This window comes from Oncorhynchus clarkii, chromosome 6 (assembly GCF_045791955.1).
Source record: "Oncorhynchus clarkii lewisi isolate Uvic-CL-2024 chromosome 6, UVic_Ocla_1.0, whole genome shotgun sequence".
NCBI classification, from domain to species: domain Eukaryota; kingdom Metazoa; phylum Chordata; class Actinopteri; order Salmoniformes; family Salmonidae; genus Oncorhynchus; species Oncorhynchus clarkii.
Window position 1 is genome coordinate 76,291,676 of NC_092152.1, and position 15,475 is coordinate 76,307,150.

The window sequence follows — 15,475 nt, forward strand, 5'->3', positions numbered from 1 at the left end:
GTAGAAGTCCTATTGTTGACCTCTAGGTTTACTGTTAATGATGTAGAAGTCATATTGTTGACCTCTAGGTTTACTGTTAATGATGTAGAAGTCCTATTGTTGACCTCTAGGTTTACTGTTAATGATGTAGAAGTCCTATTGTTGACCTCTAGGTTTACTGTTAATGATATAGAAGTCCTATTGTTGACCTCTAGGTTTACTGTTAATTATGTAGAAGTCATATTGTTGACCTCTAGGTGTACTGTTAATGATGTAGAAGTCCTATTGTTGACCTCTAGGTTTACTGTTAATGATGTAGAAGTCATATTGTTGACCTCTAGGTTTACTGTTAATGATGTAGAAGTCATATTGTTGACCTCTAGGTTTACTGTTAATGATGTAGAAGTCATATTGTTGACCTTTAGGTTTACTGTTAATGATGTAGAAGTCATATTGTTGACCTCTAGGTTTACTGTTAATGATGTAGAAGTCTTATTGGGGGGAAATGTTCTTGACCACTTTGAATATATTTGCCCACTGGCTTGTAGACTTGTGTGTTCAGAACAGTTGGTTTATAGTCTCACCTAAACGTTGCTTGAAGTTTACTTCTCAGTTGGTAGTGTCAGTTGGTAGTGTCAGTTGTAGTGTTAGTTGTATGACATAATTCCCAGAGTTTGTTTAATCTTGTTAAAGATAAAATAAGCCTTTGTTGTCTAAAAGCAATAGTTTGTTTTAGTATGGGCCTTTCTTTAGACATATCTGTCAAGCACAGAATTAATTCATGATTGTCAAGGTACTATACTTTGTTATGTATCCAAAAGAGGGCGCTAGAAGATGACACAGACAACTAATCAAGAGCTTTTGGGTCTGCCAAATCAAATGTAGAAAGGTGAGTAAAGGTGAGAGTAAATTGTGTCGAGAGTATAAGCATACTGATCAATTATCTCCCACACATGGCTTTGCTGCTTGTTCAAAGCTTCTGTTTGCACTCTAACCATAAGTTAACAGTGGCCTTGCTCTAACCCCCTGATCTGCACCACATCACACAGCACACGTTCATAGCTCTGCTCTACCCTGAGGTAACGCCACACTGGGTCTATACAAGAGATTGTGCAGTGGATAACTATGTCCAGCAGCTCCTTTAGTCAAGTCACTTCCTGCTGTGAATAAGCTGACCCCTGTTTACAGGAGCTTTTTCCCCATGACTGGGTCACTATGAGTGGGAGAGCTGAGTGCGTCTGTCCCTAGTAAACCTAGTGTTCATTGACGCTGCACTTACCGCACACCAGGGGTGTCAAAGTCATTCCATTGTGTCTGCTGGTTTTGTTTTTTCCTTTCAATTAAGTCCTAGACAACCAGGTGAGGGGAGTTCCTTACTAATTAGTGACTTCATCAATCAAGTACAAGGAAAGAGCAAAAAACCTGCAGACACTCGGCCCGCCGTGGAATGAGTTTGAAATGTGCCGTACACAGTGAGCAGTGGGCTGAAGCTGGGGTTGTGCCTAGGAGCTGGGGCTGGAGCAGCGGCTGGGACTGGGGCTGGAGCAGTGGTTGGGGCTGGAGCAGCGGCTGGGACTGGGGCTGGAGCAGTGGTTGGGGCTGGAGCAGCGGCTGGGACTGGGGCTGGAGCAGTGGTTGGGGATGGAGCAGCGGCTGAGACTGGGGTTGGAGCAGTGGTTGGGGCTGGAGCAGCGGCTGGGACTGGGGCTGGAGCAGTGGTTGGGGCTGGAGCAGCGGCTGGGACTGGGGCTGGAGCAGTGGTTGGGGCTGGAGCAGCGGCTGGGACTGGAGCAGTGGTTGGGGCTGGAGCAGCGGCTGGGACTGGGGCTGGAGCAGTGGTTGGGGCTGGAGCAGGGGCTGGAGCAGTGGCTGGGACTGGGGCTGGAGCAGTGGTTGGGGCTGGAGCAGGGGCTGGGACTGTGGCTGGGGCTTGGGTTAGGGCTTGGCAGGCTGAGGCTGGGCAGTCCGGGCCAAAGCTTACATGGCCTTTCACTGGCATCCCGGTGGCAATTACACTCCAGGACAGGCATGGTAAATGCAACGTAGGCGAGTAGTTAGGAAAAACCTCTCCTCTACTACGTCAAAGGCTTCTGTCAGTGAAGACGAGAGAGAGAGAGTCTGTGTGAAGAACTGGGAAATGTTTGATGGGGAGCTGGGGAGACACAGAGGTGACAATTAGTTTAGAGGGCTGGGTAATACTACTGAATGAATGAACTGTGAGTAACTAACTTGTTACCATGCTGTTACCATGTAATCACTTTATTCCGGGCTGTAAAGTAAAGTGCTACCGAATGTTCGACAAAGGACCACCGCTTTCATTCGGAGTCATTTTTTGTCAAAGTATATTTTGCAGACCTGATATCTGGTATTTAAATATGTTCAAATACACAGCCCAAACAAGTACTTTTGTATGAGTATTTTAATAGTTACTTGTAAAAACCAAAAAGTCTGCCAAATTGTATTTGACAGGATTTTCAAATACTTATTTCAAATACTATTTTCAAATACCTGCATGGGAGTGTATTTGAATCAGTGTATTTGAGTATTTCAAAAACTTTCCAAGTGTCTTTCCAAATACATAAACATTTTCAACTAATTGTCTTTTCAAATCAAATATATCTGAATACTTACTTCGAATGTATGTGAAAGTAATTGAGATATTTGAAATAGTATTTGGACCCAGGTCTGATATTTTGACCCAAAAAGGTCTATTGAAACTGATTCTGTATTACTGAATTGAACTTAAAGACACAATGTACTGTATATTGAACTGTTCTGCTTATTATTGTTACTGTTACAAGGCAGGCCAAAGTACGATATGTGACATTGCCAATATTGCCTGGATTACACAAGAAAGTCAGACTGTTTAATTTCCTAACACAGTCATTGAACTGTGAACCATAAACCGAAAACAGTCAGTTTGGCTGTTGTGCAATAAGATAGAAGAGGGTAAATATGTAAACCCATGACACCCACTACATAATATAATAATAATAGTATGTGCCATTTAGCAGATGTTTTTATTCAAAGTGACTTACAGTATTGAGGGAGCACAAACATATCCGTACGGGTGAGTCTTGAGTGACCCCAACAAGAATTGAACCCATAAACCTGGTATTGCAACTTGTAAGTGCCATGCTCTACCAACTGCGACACTGTTTTCTACAGAGGCCCCAGAAGTCCAAAGAGAGCAGAAGAGTAGAGCTCAAATGACTTAAAATAGGACGTTTAATGGGCCTCTGTAATTACAGGCTGCTGTAGGCCCTGTGATCTGTCTTCCTGGGGACTTCTGGCTCTCAGTGAAAGAGGGAAGGAAAGAGATGACGTTATTTAAGGTTAGTTTCCCTGATATCTTAAATAGATGCCATGAAACTCACAACTAAAATGGCCTGTTCTGCATTATGGGTAAAACTGTATTAGATGGTTATTTATATTTACAGGAGGCCAACATTCTCTTACCTATAATTTACATTGTTACTTTAATGTCACAGTACCCTACATTTCACTTTAAATTTATGTCAAACAAAAAACAATGATTAGAAAGTTAAAACAAACCATACAGCTCTAGGGAGGAGTACCAAAGACATGAGAGCACATGAGGTTTTTCTTCCAGCTGCAGTCTGTTACTGATGCTTTGGGTTGGGTCGTTGTGGTAAAGACGCTGTAAAGATTCTGTTGTAAAGATTCCGTTCATGTTTATTTTACTGTATACAGTAATTGTACTGTATAATTTTACTGTATTGTATTACAGCTATAAGGCCTAAAAGGAAAGCAGTATAATTTATATTGTAGGCCTATACAGTTTAGGAATACAGAGTATGTTGCTGTCTGTTCCTCAGGTCAAAGGCTGATATGACATCAGCATTATGTTGTTTGTAAGAATAGGAGGGGGAGAGTTGGGTAGTTCCCTGTGTCATATTTTCCTCTGCTTATGCCAAACGCTGGGTTTGTGTTACACACTTTCTCTCTCTCTCTCACTCCCTCTCGTCTCTCTCCGTCTCGCTCTCTCTCTCTCACTCCCTCTCTCGACTCTCTTTATCTCTCTCTCTCTCTTTTCTCTCTCGTCTATTTTTATCTCTCTCTCTCTCTCATTCTCTCTCGTCTCTCCCCGTCTCGCTCTCTCTCTCTCACTCCCTCTCTCGACTCTCTTTATCTCTCTCTCTCTCTCTCTCTCTCTCTCTCTCTCTCTCTCTCTCTCTCTCTCTCTCTCTCTCTCTCTCTCTCTCTCTCTCTCTCTCTCTCTCTCTCTCTCTCTCTCTCAAACACGTGGTTTATTTGATTATTTTCCAAACTGCCACGTCTCAGAGTTGTGTGTGTGTTTTGGTAAAGACCCACATACACAGAGGACTGTTTGTCTGCCTGTCTGAGTGTGTGTGTGTGTGTGTGTGTGTGTGTGTGTGTGTGTGTGTGTGTGTGTGTGTGTGTGTGTGTGAGAGAGAGAGAGAGAGAGAGAGAGAGAGAGAGTGTTCAGTGTGGAGAGAGTTAATTAACAACATATCCATGGAATGGGTCTCCCTGCTGTCCCTCTTTTCTCCCTCTCTCCGGGTATATGACAACTGAGTATATGCTATCAGTCAGTGGTGCTGACGACAGTGGGACACTGACTGTGTCTCAGAGTCCTCTCCTCCCCTGCCAGACTGAGTATCCCAGGCTACATGACAGGCAGCACCTATTTTATTCACACAAGCAGCCCAGGAGGCCGGCCTGGTCGGGGCTGGTAGAGGGGGCAGGGCTATGGTATGGTAATGTGCTCAGAGGAAGTGAGCGCAGGGTAGTGGAATGCTGCTGAGATTAGTAGGACTGACTGACTGCCTGGGAGTTGAGCTGGCTGATCAAGGCTGGCAGGACAGCACTAACCGCTAGCTGCTGAAAGCCTATCCGGAGATACTGGGGATTATTAGCATCAGGGCCTAACCAGCATATGAAAACATGCCCCATTTCACAGTGGTACCGGTAGAGGACAGCGCTACGTCCAACTATGACAGTCTGGAAGGAATTAACTGGGTGGACTACAGAGACACAGGACAGGGGGGACACCCTGGACATCTAGACACTGTCAGCTCTGATGGTGAGTCTCTCTCTCTCGCTCTTCCTCAGAAAACTGTTCCTCTCAACTCTTTACAAAGTAGAACAACATAGTTGTCTTGTTAACTAAGAACTGCTTGGAAGAACAGACAGACAACTGAGATGTTTTCTATAGTGTGTTGTTATGAGTGTGACCTGAGGAGAAGTTGTGGGAATGCTTTACATTGTCCTGGGGGCTGGCTGAGACAGAACAGCTGGTTGTATGTTTACCATGGCAATCCTCCAACCTACCTGGCAGATTTCCTTTCCTTGAAGATAGTTTTCCAGCCTATTTTTGACAGCTCAGGGAATTTTCTGTGGGGTGTTATCGTGGGATTTCAGAGATTCAGGACAGACTCAGGAAGATTACCCCATCATGAGCCCCCTCATGCCAAATATGTCTGTGGTGACAAAGGGAACATAATTGGAGGGCGAGGGTGGGGGTGAGGAGGAGGGGGTAGAGGGGGCAGAGAGGCAGGGGGACCAGCCCTGCTTAGGCCTCAAGTGTTCCATCTGACAAAAGATGGAGCAATCTTTGTGCAAAGCGTTTATTTCTTTTCACACACAGGGGTTGAGCAGGCTGTTAAACCAGTGAGAAACAGTTTTTTTTCCCTTTTCTTTCTTTTCCCTCTTTCAGTTTCTCAATTCGCTTCTGTATCAAGTTTGGGAAAGTGGATAAACCACTCCTAGGTGGAGAGGAGAGGAGTTTGTAGCCGGGGGGCAGGATTATATGAGACTGCTGATATGCAAGGCTGACATGGGAACCGACCAGGCGTGAGTCTGCTGAATGAGGGAGAGAAAGGAGAGCTTTAATAAAAGGGAGCTGCCTCATAATGAAGCACCCACACAAAACCACAGGCTGGCTGGCCGGGCACACAGACCTACCCCTGCCTGGCCTTCCATCCATTACTGCCAGGGTAATGAATATACCACCATCACAGGCTGGCTGGCCGGGCACACAGACCTACCCCTGCCTGGCCTTCCATCCATTACTGCCAGGGTAATGAATATACCACCATCACAGGCTGGCTGGCCGGGCACACAGACCTACCCCTGCCTGGCCTTCCATCCATTACTGCCAGGGTAATGAATATACCACCATCACAGGCTGGCCGGCCGGGCACACAGACCTACCCCTGCCTGGCCTTCCATCCATTACTGCCAGGGTAATGAATATACCCCCATCACAGGCTGGCTGGCCGGGCACACAGACCTACCCCTGCCTGGCCTTCCATCCATTACTGCCAGGGTAATGAATATACCACCATCACAGGCTGGCCGGCCGGGCACACAGACCTACCCCTGCCTGGCCTTCCATCCATTACTGCCAGGGTAATGAATACACCACCATCACAGGCTGGCCGGCCGGGCACACAGACCTACCCCTGCCTGGCCTTCCATCCATTACTGCCAGGGTAATGAATACACCACCATCACAGGCTGGCCGGCCGGGCACACAGACCTACCCCTGCCTGGCCTTCCATCCATTACTGCCAGGGTAATGAATACACCCCCATCACAGGCAGGCCAGCCGGGCACACAGACCTACCCCTGCCTGGCCTTCCATCCATTACTGCCAGGGTAATGAATACACCACCATCACAGGCTGGCCAGCCGGGCACACAGACCTACCCCTGCCTGGCCTTCCATCCATTACTGCCAGGGTAATGAATACACCACCATCACAGGCTGGCCGGCCGGGCACACAGACCTAGCCCTGCATGGCCTTCCATCCATTACTGCCAGGGTAATGAATACACCCCCATCACAGGCAGGCCAGCCGGGCACACAGACCTACCCCTGCATGGCCTTCCATCCATTACTGCCAGGGTAGTGAATACACCTCCATCACCGGGTGTGCACACAGTACTGAGTTATAGAGGAAGTGGGTGCTCAATGTTCTGGCCTGGAATTAATTACTATTGTTTCCAAGATAGTTATTATTGGTTGAGCAGTTTTATGGGCAGGGAGAATGCGTGGCCAGGGAGAATGCGTGGGCAGGGAGAATGCGTGGGCAGGGAGAAAGCGTGGGCAGGGAGAATGTGTGGGCAGGGAGAAAGCGTGGGCAGGGAGAATGCGTGGGCAGGGAGAATGCGTGGGCAGGGAGAATGCGTGGGCAGGGAGAATGCGTGGGCAGGGAGAATGCGTGGGCAGGGAGAAAGCGTGGGCAGGGAGAATGCGTGGGCAGGGAGAAAGCGTGGGCAGGGAGAAAGTGTGGGCAGGGAGAAAGCGTGGGCAGGGAGAATGCGTGGGCAGGGAGAATGCGTGGGCAGGTTGAATGCGTGGGCAGGGAGAAAGCGTGGGCAGGGAGAAAGCGTGGGCAGGGAGAAAGCGTGGGCAGGGAGAATGCGTGGGCAGGGAGAATGCGTGGGCAGGTTGAATGCGTGGGCAGGGAGAAAGCGTGGGCAGGGAGAAAGCGTGGGCAGGGAGAATGCGTGTGTGTACGTTTGTGGTGCACATCTTTGTGACTGTGTCCCTGCATGTGGCGGGAACCTATGCCGTAGAGATATTCTCCACTAGACCACAGGACTGATATCATCATCATAATCTCAAACACCCTGGAATTATGGGACATCTTTGGAATGGAATTGGTATGGAATTCATTCATGACTTGTTTTGTTGGATTTTGGCCTGGGAACAAACTGAAATACAAAGTGAAACAAAGCAAATCTAGTGTTCACAATCTAGTGTTCACAATCTAGTGTTCACAATCTAGTGTTCACAATCTAGTGTTTACAATCTAGTGTTCAGAATCTAGTGTTCACAATCTAGTGTTCACAATCTAGTGTTCACAATCTCGTGTTCATAGTCTAGTGTTTACAATCTAGTGTTCAGAATCTAGTGTTTACAATCTAGTGCTCACAATCTAGTGTTTACAATCTAGTGTTTACAATCTAGTGTTCACAATCTAGTGTTCACAATCTAGTGTTTACAATCTAGTGTTCATAATCTAGTGTTTACAATCTAGTGTTCACAATCTAGTGTTTACAATCTAGTGTTCACAATCTAGTGATCATAATCTAGTGTTTACAATCTAGTGTTCACAATCTAGTGTTCACAATCTAGTGTTCATAATCTAGTGTTTACAATCTAGTGTTTACAATCTAGTGTTCACAATCTAGTGTTCATAATCTAGTGTTTACAATCTAGTGTTTACAATCTAGTGTTTACAATCTAATGTTTACAATCTAGTGTTTACAATCTAGTGTTCACAATCTAGTGTTTACAATCTAGTGTTTACAATCTAGTGTTCACAATCTAGTGTTTACAATCTAGTGTTTACAATCTAGTGTTCACAATCTAGTGTTCACAATCTAGTGTTTACAATCTAGTGTTCAGAATCTAGTGTTTACAATCTAGTGTTCACAATCTAGTGTTTACAATCTAGTGTTCACAATCTAGTGCTCATAATCTAGTGTTTACAATCTAATGTTTACAATCTAGTGTTCACAATCTAGTGTTCACAATCTAGTGTTTACAATCTAGTGTTCACAATCTAGTGTTCACAATCTAGTGTTCACAATCTAGTGTTCAGAATCTAGTGTTTACAATCTAGTGTTCACAATCTAGTGTTCACAATCTAGTGTTCACAATCTAGTGTTTACAATCTAGTGTTCACAATCTAGTGTTCACAATCTAGTGTTCACAATCTAGTGTTCACAATCTAGTGTTCACAATCTAGTGTTCAGAATCTAGTGTTCACAATCTAGTGTTCACAATCTAGTGTTCGCAATCTAGTGTTCACAATCTAGTGTTCACAATCTAGTGTTCACAATCTAGTGTTCACAATCTAGTGTTTACAATCTAGTGTTCACAATCTAGTGTTCACAATCTAGTGTTCACAATCTAGTGTTTACAATCTAGTGTTCACAATCTAGTGTTCAGAATCTAGTGTTTACAATCTAGTGCTCACAATCTAGTGCTTACAATCTAGTGTTCACAATCTAGTGTTCATAATCTAGTGTTCACAATCTAGTGTTTACAATCTAGTGTTCACAATCTAGTGTTCACAATCTAGTGTTCACAATCTAGTGTTTACAATCTAGTGTTCACAATCTAGTGTTCAGAATCTAGTGTTTACAATCTAGTGCTCACAATCTAGTGCTTACAATCTAGTGTTCACAATCTAGTGTTCATAATCTAGTGCTCACAATCTAGTGCTCACAATCTAGTGTTTACAATCTAGTGTTCACAATCTAGTGTTCATAATCTTGTGTTCACAATCTAGTGCTCACAATCTAGTGTTCACAATCTAGTGTTCACAATCTAGTGTTCACAATCTAGTGTTCAGAATCTAGTGTTTACAATCTAGTGTTTACAATCTAGTGTTTACAATCTAGTGTTCACAATCTAGTGTTCATAATCTTGTGCTCACAATCTAGTGTTCACAATCTAGTGTTCACAATCTAGTGTTTACAATCTAGTGTTCACAATCTAGCGTTCACAATCTAGTGTTCAGAATCTAGTGTTCAGAATCTAGTGTTTACAATCTAGTGTTCACAATCTAGTGTTCACAATCTAGTGTTCACAATCTAGTGTTTACAATCTAGTGTTCACAATCTAGTGTTCACAATCTAGTGTTCACAATCTAGTGTTCACAATCTAGTGTTCACAATCTAGTGTTCAGAATCTAGTGTTCACAATCTAGTGTTCACAATCTAGTGTTTGCAATCTAGTGTTCACAATCTAGTGTTCACAATCTAGTGTTCACAATCTAGTGTTCACAATCTAGTGTTCACAATCTAGTGTTTACAATCTAGTGTTCACAATCTAGTGTTCAGAATCTAGTGTTTACAATCTAGTGCTCACAATCTAGTGCTTACAATCTAGTGTTCACAATCTAGTGTTCATAATCTAGTGTTCACAATCTAGTGTTTACAATCTAGTGTTCACAATCTAGTGTTCACAATCTAGTGTTTACAATCTAGTGTTCACAATCTAGTGTTCAGAATCTAGTGTTTACAATCTAGTGCTCACAATCTAGTGCTTACAATCTAGTGTTCACAATCTAGTGTTCATAATCTAGTGCTCACAATCTAGTGCTCACAATCTAGTGTTTACAATCTAGTGTTCACAATCTAGTGTTCATAATCTTGTGCTCACAATCTAGTGTTCACAATCTAGTGTTCACAATCTAGTGTTTACAATCTAGTGTTCACAATCTAGCGTTCACAATCTAGTGTTCAGAATCTAGTGTTTACAATCTAGTGTTTACAATCTAGTGTTTACAATCTAGTGTTCACAATCTAGTGTTCACAATCTAGTGTTCATAATCTTGTGCTCACAATCTAGTGTTCACAATCTAGTGTTCACAATCTAGTGTTCACAATCTAGTGTTCATAATCTTGTGCTCACAATCTAGTGCTCACAATCTAGTGTTCACAATCTAGTGTTCACAATCTAGTGTTCACAATCTAGTGTTTACAATCTAGTGTTTACAATCTAGTGTTTACAATCTAGTGTTCACAATCTAGTGTTCATAATCTTGTGCTCACAATCTAGTGTTCACAATCTAGTGTTCACAATCTAGTGTTTACAATCTAGTGTTCACAATCTAGCGTTCACAATCTAGTGTTCAGAATCTAGTGTTTACAATCTAGTGTTTACAATCTAGTGTTTACAATCTAGTGTTCACAATCTAGTGTTCACAATCTAGTGTTCATAATCTTGTGCTCACAATCTAGTGTTCACAATCTAGTGTTCACAATCTAGTGTTCACAATCTAGTGTTCATAATCTTGTGCTCACAATCTAGTGCTCACAATCTAGTGCTCACAATCTAGTGTTCACCGGCAACCTCAATTTAACCCAGTTTGCAAAAACACAGCTGTTATGTGTTATCACTGGCAGTTCATGTTTTGTCCATAAGAGTGGCTCCTGAATGAATAAAACAGCTGATGGCATAAAATGACCTGGAATGGTTCTCCAAGCCTGTTGAGCTCTCTCTTTCTGCACATGCCTGTTTTGAGATGACTGTGAACTCTCCCCTTCTTCTTCCTCTTAATCTCTCTCTCTGTCTTTCTCTCTCGAGCAGTGGGGTTTCCAGAGAGAGAGATAGACAGAGAGAGCTATGTCACCATTTCCCACTGACAGGAAGAATAACATCTAGGAAGTGAGATGGAAACAGATGACTAGGAACTAGTAAAAATGTATATTATTATCTTGGGTGGCGTGTTGCGTATGTGTTTGTAGGAAAAGGAGGAGTTGTTGGTGAGGTGAAGTGAGGGAGGAGATTGTTGAAGTAAAGGAGGCTATCATAGATGGTGTGATGGAGGGAAGAGATATGTGAGTCTGGTCTGGTTGGGTAGAGAGGGTGGAGGAGAGGAGGGAGACAGCCACAGTCACAGTGCTAACTCTGTTCCAGGCTGATCGCCCTGCTCTCTCCAGAGCTGGTCTGGATTGGACTACACACTGTGGCCATTGTACCAGAGAAGCCTTCCACTAGAGTGGTAGCTAGCTAGGAGTCAGTCAGTTCTAGTCAATCAGCCAGTCAGTTTATCCACTATACAATATCTGGCAGGGCTGCATTTGCGCATGACCAAATTAGTTGTGAGAATTTGTGTGTGTGAAATAGTGTGTTTGAGTGAATGTGTGTGAGAGTGTGTCTGAGTGAATGTCTGCATCAGCATTATCATCATGTCCTACAGTATTGTTGTCTTGCTGTAATCTAATCCACTATTGAAGGAATCTTTAGTTTTGTCTTCTATACAGAAAACAGTTAGCCTCATACTGAACTGTACAGTACAGAACAGAACAGTAGATTACGTGAGGGGAGTATCATTGTTTTCCTTCCTGGGTCTTCCCAGCCTGTCTTCAGGAGAACAGTGTCCATTCCTGTCATTCTGTCCCACATGCTTCATAGATAGTCTTGACCTCATAGAGATAAACACCCACTCAGCAGAAAGCTGATTCTGTGTGTGTGAACTGAGTGATGACCGATGGGCTCTGGACAGCTGGACTGCTAATTTGAACCCTGAGACCAGTGACAGAGAAAGAGTCAGTCACAAGAATTTATCATGAAGGGAAACTGAAGTGTAAAGGATGGCTTGCAGACCGGTGTCAGTTACTGATTTGTAGTAGAATATGGATGGCTAGTTGGCTGTGTTGATTAGGGGACTTTCCACTATACATTTCTTCTATACATTCATGTTACATGACAATATTTTCTCAAAACCATTTCTTTCTGTAAATCTGTAGGCAATGTTTTACTTCCCATCACATCAATGCTTCCGTTGATAGAAGTGGTGACTAAGCTCCTGTATTTAGAACTGTTAAACATATGGTTTTAGACTGAGAAAACGACATACAAATAATGCCCTATAGAGTGTTCATGGGTGTATTCTGCTCTGCTGTCCCAAGTGGCTTACACATTACCCTGTGTTCCCCATAGGGCTCTGGTCAAAAGTAGTGTACTATTATAGGGATAGGGTACCATTTTAGGACACAACCCCACTAGCTACAGCTACAGTTGTCTCCCTGAGTGGCTATAGCATAGCACTGCTGGTAGGGTAGGGTTAGCTGTATTATTCTACTAGAGCCCCTTGGGTTAGAGCTATGAGAGACATGTAACAACAAACTGGGCTATTTTAAAGTGGGAGTTGGCAGTCCTTTGTGTAGGGAATGACTGTGTGTTTTCCACAGCCTCTAGCTTGCCCGGTAACAATGAATCCCCTCTCTCCTGATTGGGCTGCTACAGTGTATTAGCTTCTGTTGAAAGACAAACAGTCCTCAAAGATTGTGTCCCAAATGGCACCTTATCCCCTATTGAATGAACCCTTTGGGCCCTGATCAAAAGTAGTGCACCATACAGGGAATAGGATGCAATTTGGGACTAACCCTAAGTCTTCAGGAGAGTGTCACTGTATTGTATAATAGCTTGACTTGAGGAATTAACAGAATGCACAAAAACAACACCTACCTAACACAACTCTCTGAAGAAAGTCATGACCTGATGTGCAATTATGTTGTATCTATTTGTTACTTTGCCTTGTTATACCTGTATCCAAAGAATGTTCACCTGTTGCTGTTTCTGTCTGCCCTGTTTCTGGATCCACCTTTTGTGCCAATTTTGTGTCAGTTTGATTGTCCAATTGGTGGCCCCCCTCCTCTGTACAGATGTAGGATCTTAATTTGATCACTCTTTTGTTGCTGATAATTTTCCTGCACAGCAAACCTATAGTGTATTTGAGTTTTAAAAAGGCTTCTAAAGTTTGTAATTTCCACTTTGAAATTTGCCCTAAAGAAAAAGGTATCAACCCCTACAAGAATGTTCATGAATTATAATCCACATATTAATTCACATTTCCTGTTGCTGCAGGATTATTTTTCTGCTGTAGCTGGTGAAGATCCTACAACTGTACTGTACAGTGCTCCTCTGCCCCTCCCTGTGGTGCTGTAATCACCCTCTACTAACCATAACCATAACCTACTGTAATCCTAACCACCCTCCTTCTACGCCGTTCTCCATCGTTAGCGCACATCAAAGCTAGCACACAGCGCCTCAGCACAACGGGCTAGCATTCCTCTGCTCTACTGGGCAGCTGCTGTTGTTCATGAAAAACACCACTATAGTTAACGATGGCCTATTGTTGTCGCAGAAAACACAGGTTTTTTTCCAGGAAAAAAAGGATGAGGGTAGATAATAACAACAAAATGGAACAGTCCATTTAAATAACTTTCTCCTAGGTAGCTCAAGATGTTTTTAAAACCTTGAAGAAAAATTAACTGTGATGAAAAATACTTCAGTCATTCCGAATTCTGAAGAATATTACTTGTGAATTTGGATATAATTGTCTTTATTTTTTAGATGACAGTAATTTAACAATTTATGTATATATCAAAAATATCCACATTGCCACTTCAGTCCTCTCAATCAGTATATATTCATCTCCATAGCAGATTACAAAGGGAAACCCAGACGCGAGCTGCCCAGTGACACGAGCCTACCAGACGAGCTAAATGCCTTTTATGCTCGCTTCGAGGCAAAGTACACTGAAGCATGCATGAGAGCACCAGCTGTTCTGGATGACTGTGTGATAACGCTCTCGGTAGCCAATGTGAACAAAACCTTTAAATAGGTCCACATTCACAAAGCCGCTGGGCCAGACGGATTACCAGGACGTATACTCAAAGCATGCGCGGACCAACTGTTAAGTGTCTTCACTGACATTTTCAACCTCTCCCTGACTGAGTCTGTAATACCACCATGTTTCAAGCAGACCACCATAGTCCCTGTACCCAAGGAAGTGAAGATAACCTGCCTAAATGATCACCGCCCCGTGGCACTCACGTCGGTAGCCATGAAGTGCTTTGAAAGACTGGTCATGGTTCACATCAACAGCATCCTCCCGGACACCCTAGACCCACTACAATTTGCTTACCGCCCCAACAGATCCACAGTTGACGCAATCTCAATCGTACTCCACACTGCCCTTTCTCACAAAAGGAACACCTACTGTATGTGAGAATGCTGTTCATTGACTACAGCTCAGCTTTCAACACCATAGTTCCCACGAAGCTCATCACTAAGCTAAGGACTCTGGGGACTAAACACCTCCCTCTGCAACTGGATCCTGGACTTCCTGACAGGCCGCCCCCAGGTGGTAAGAGTAGGCAACAACACATCTGCCACGCTGATCCTTAACACTGGGGCCCCTCGGGGGTGTTTACTTAGTCCACTCCTGTATTCCCTGTTCACCCACGACTGCGTGGCCAAACACGATTCCAACACCATCATTAAATTTGCTGACAACACAACAGTGGTAGGCCTGATCACCGACAATGATGAGACGGCCTATAGGGAGGAGGTCAGAAAACTGGCAGTGTGGTCCCAGGACCACAACCTCAACCGCAATGTGAGCAAGACAAAGGAGTTGATCGTGGACTACAGGAACAGGCCCCCATTACATTGACGGAGCTGTAGTGGAGCGAGTCGAGAGTTTCAAGTTCCTTGGTGTCCACATCACCAACTATCATGGTCCAAACATACCAAGACAGTCATGAAGAGGGCATGACAAAACCTTTTCCCTCTCAGGAGACTGAAAAGATTTGGCATGGGTCCCCAGCTCCTCAAAGGTTTCAAAAGCTTTGCATCACCGCCTGCTATGGCAACTGCTCGGCATCTGACTGTAAGGCGCTACAGAGGGTAGTGCGAACAATCCAGTACATCACTGGGACCAAGCTCCCTGCCATCCAGGAACTATACAATAGGCGGCTTCAGAGGAAAGCCCATAAAATGATCAGAGACTCCAGTCACCCAAGTTATAGACTGTTTTCTCTGCTACTGCACGGCAAGCGGTACCGGAGCACCAAAAGGCTCCTCAACAGCTTCTACCCTCAAGACATAAGACTGCTAAACAATTAATAAAATCGCCACCGGACAATTTACATTAACCCCCACCCCCCCTCGCCTTTTGTACACTGATGCTACTCAC

At 43.9% G+C, this 15,475-nt stretch overlaps 1 protein-coding gene across 2 annotated transcripts in view; it reads left to right on the forward strand.

Annotated features, from left to right (window-relative positions):
• Positions 1-4,314: 4,314 nt before the first annotated feature.
• LOC139411617 (solute carrier family 12 member 4-like) overlaps positions 4,315-15,475 on the forward strand; it is a 61,073-nt gene continuing 49,912 nt past the window's right edge. For both annotated transcript variants that reach the window (XR_011634613.1, XM_071158200.1), the window contains exon 1: positions 4,315-5,047. Coding sequence is in view for 1 of the 2 variants with exons in the window: in XM_071158200.1 (XP_071014301.1) it covers positions 4,909-5,047 (139 nt within the window). In the remaining variant the exon portion in view is untranslated. The remainder of the gene's footprint in view (positions 5,048-15,475) is intronic.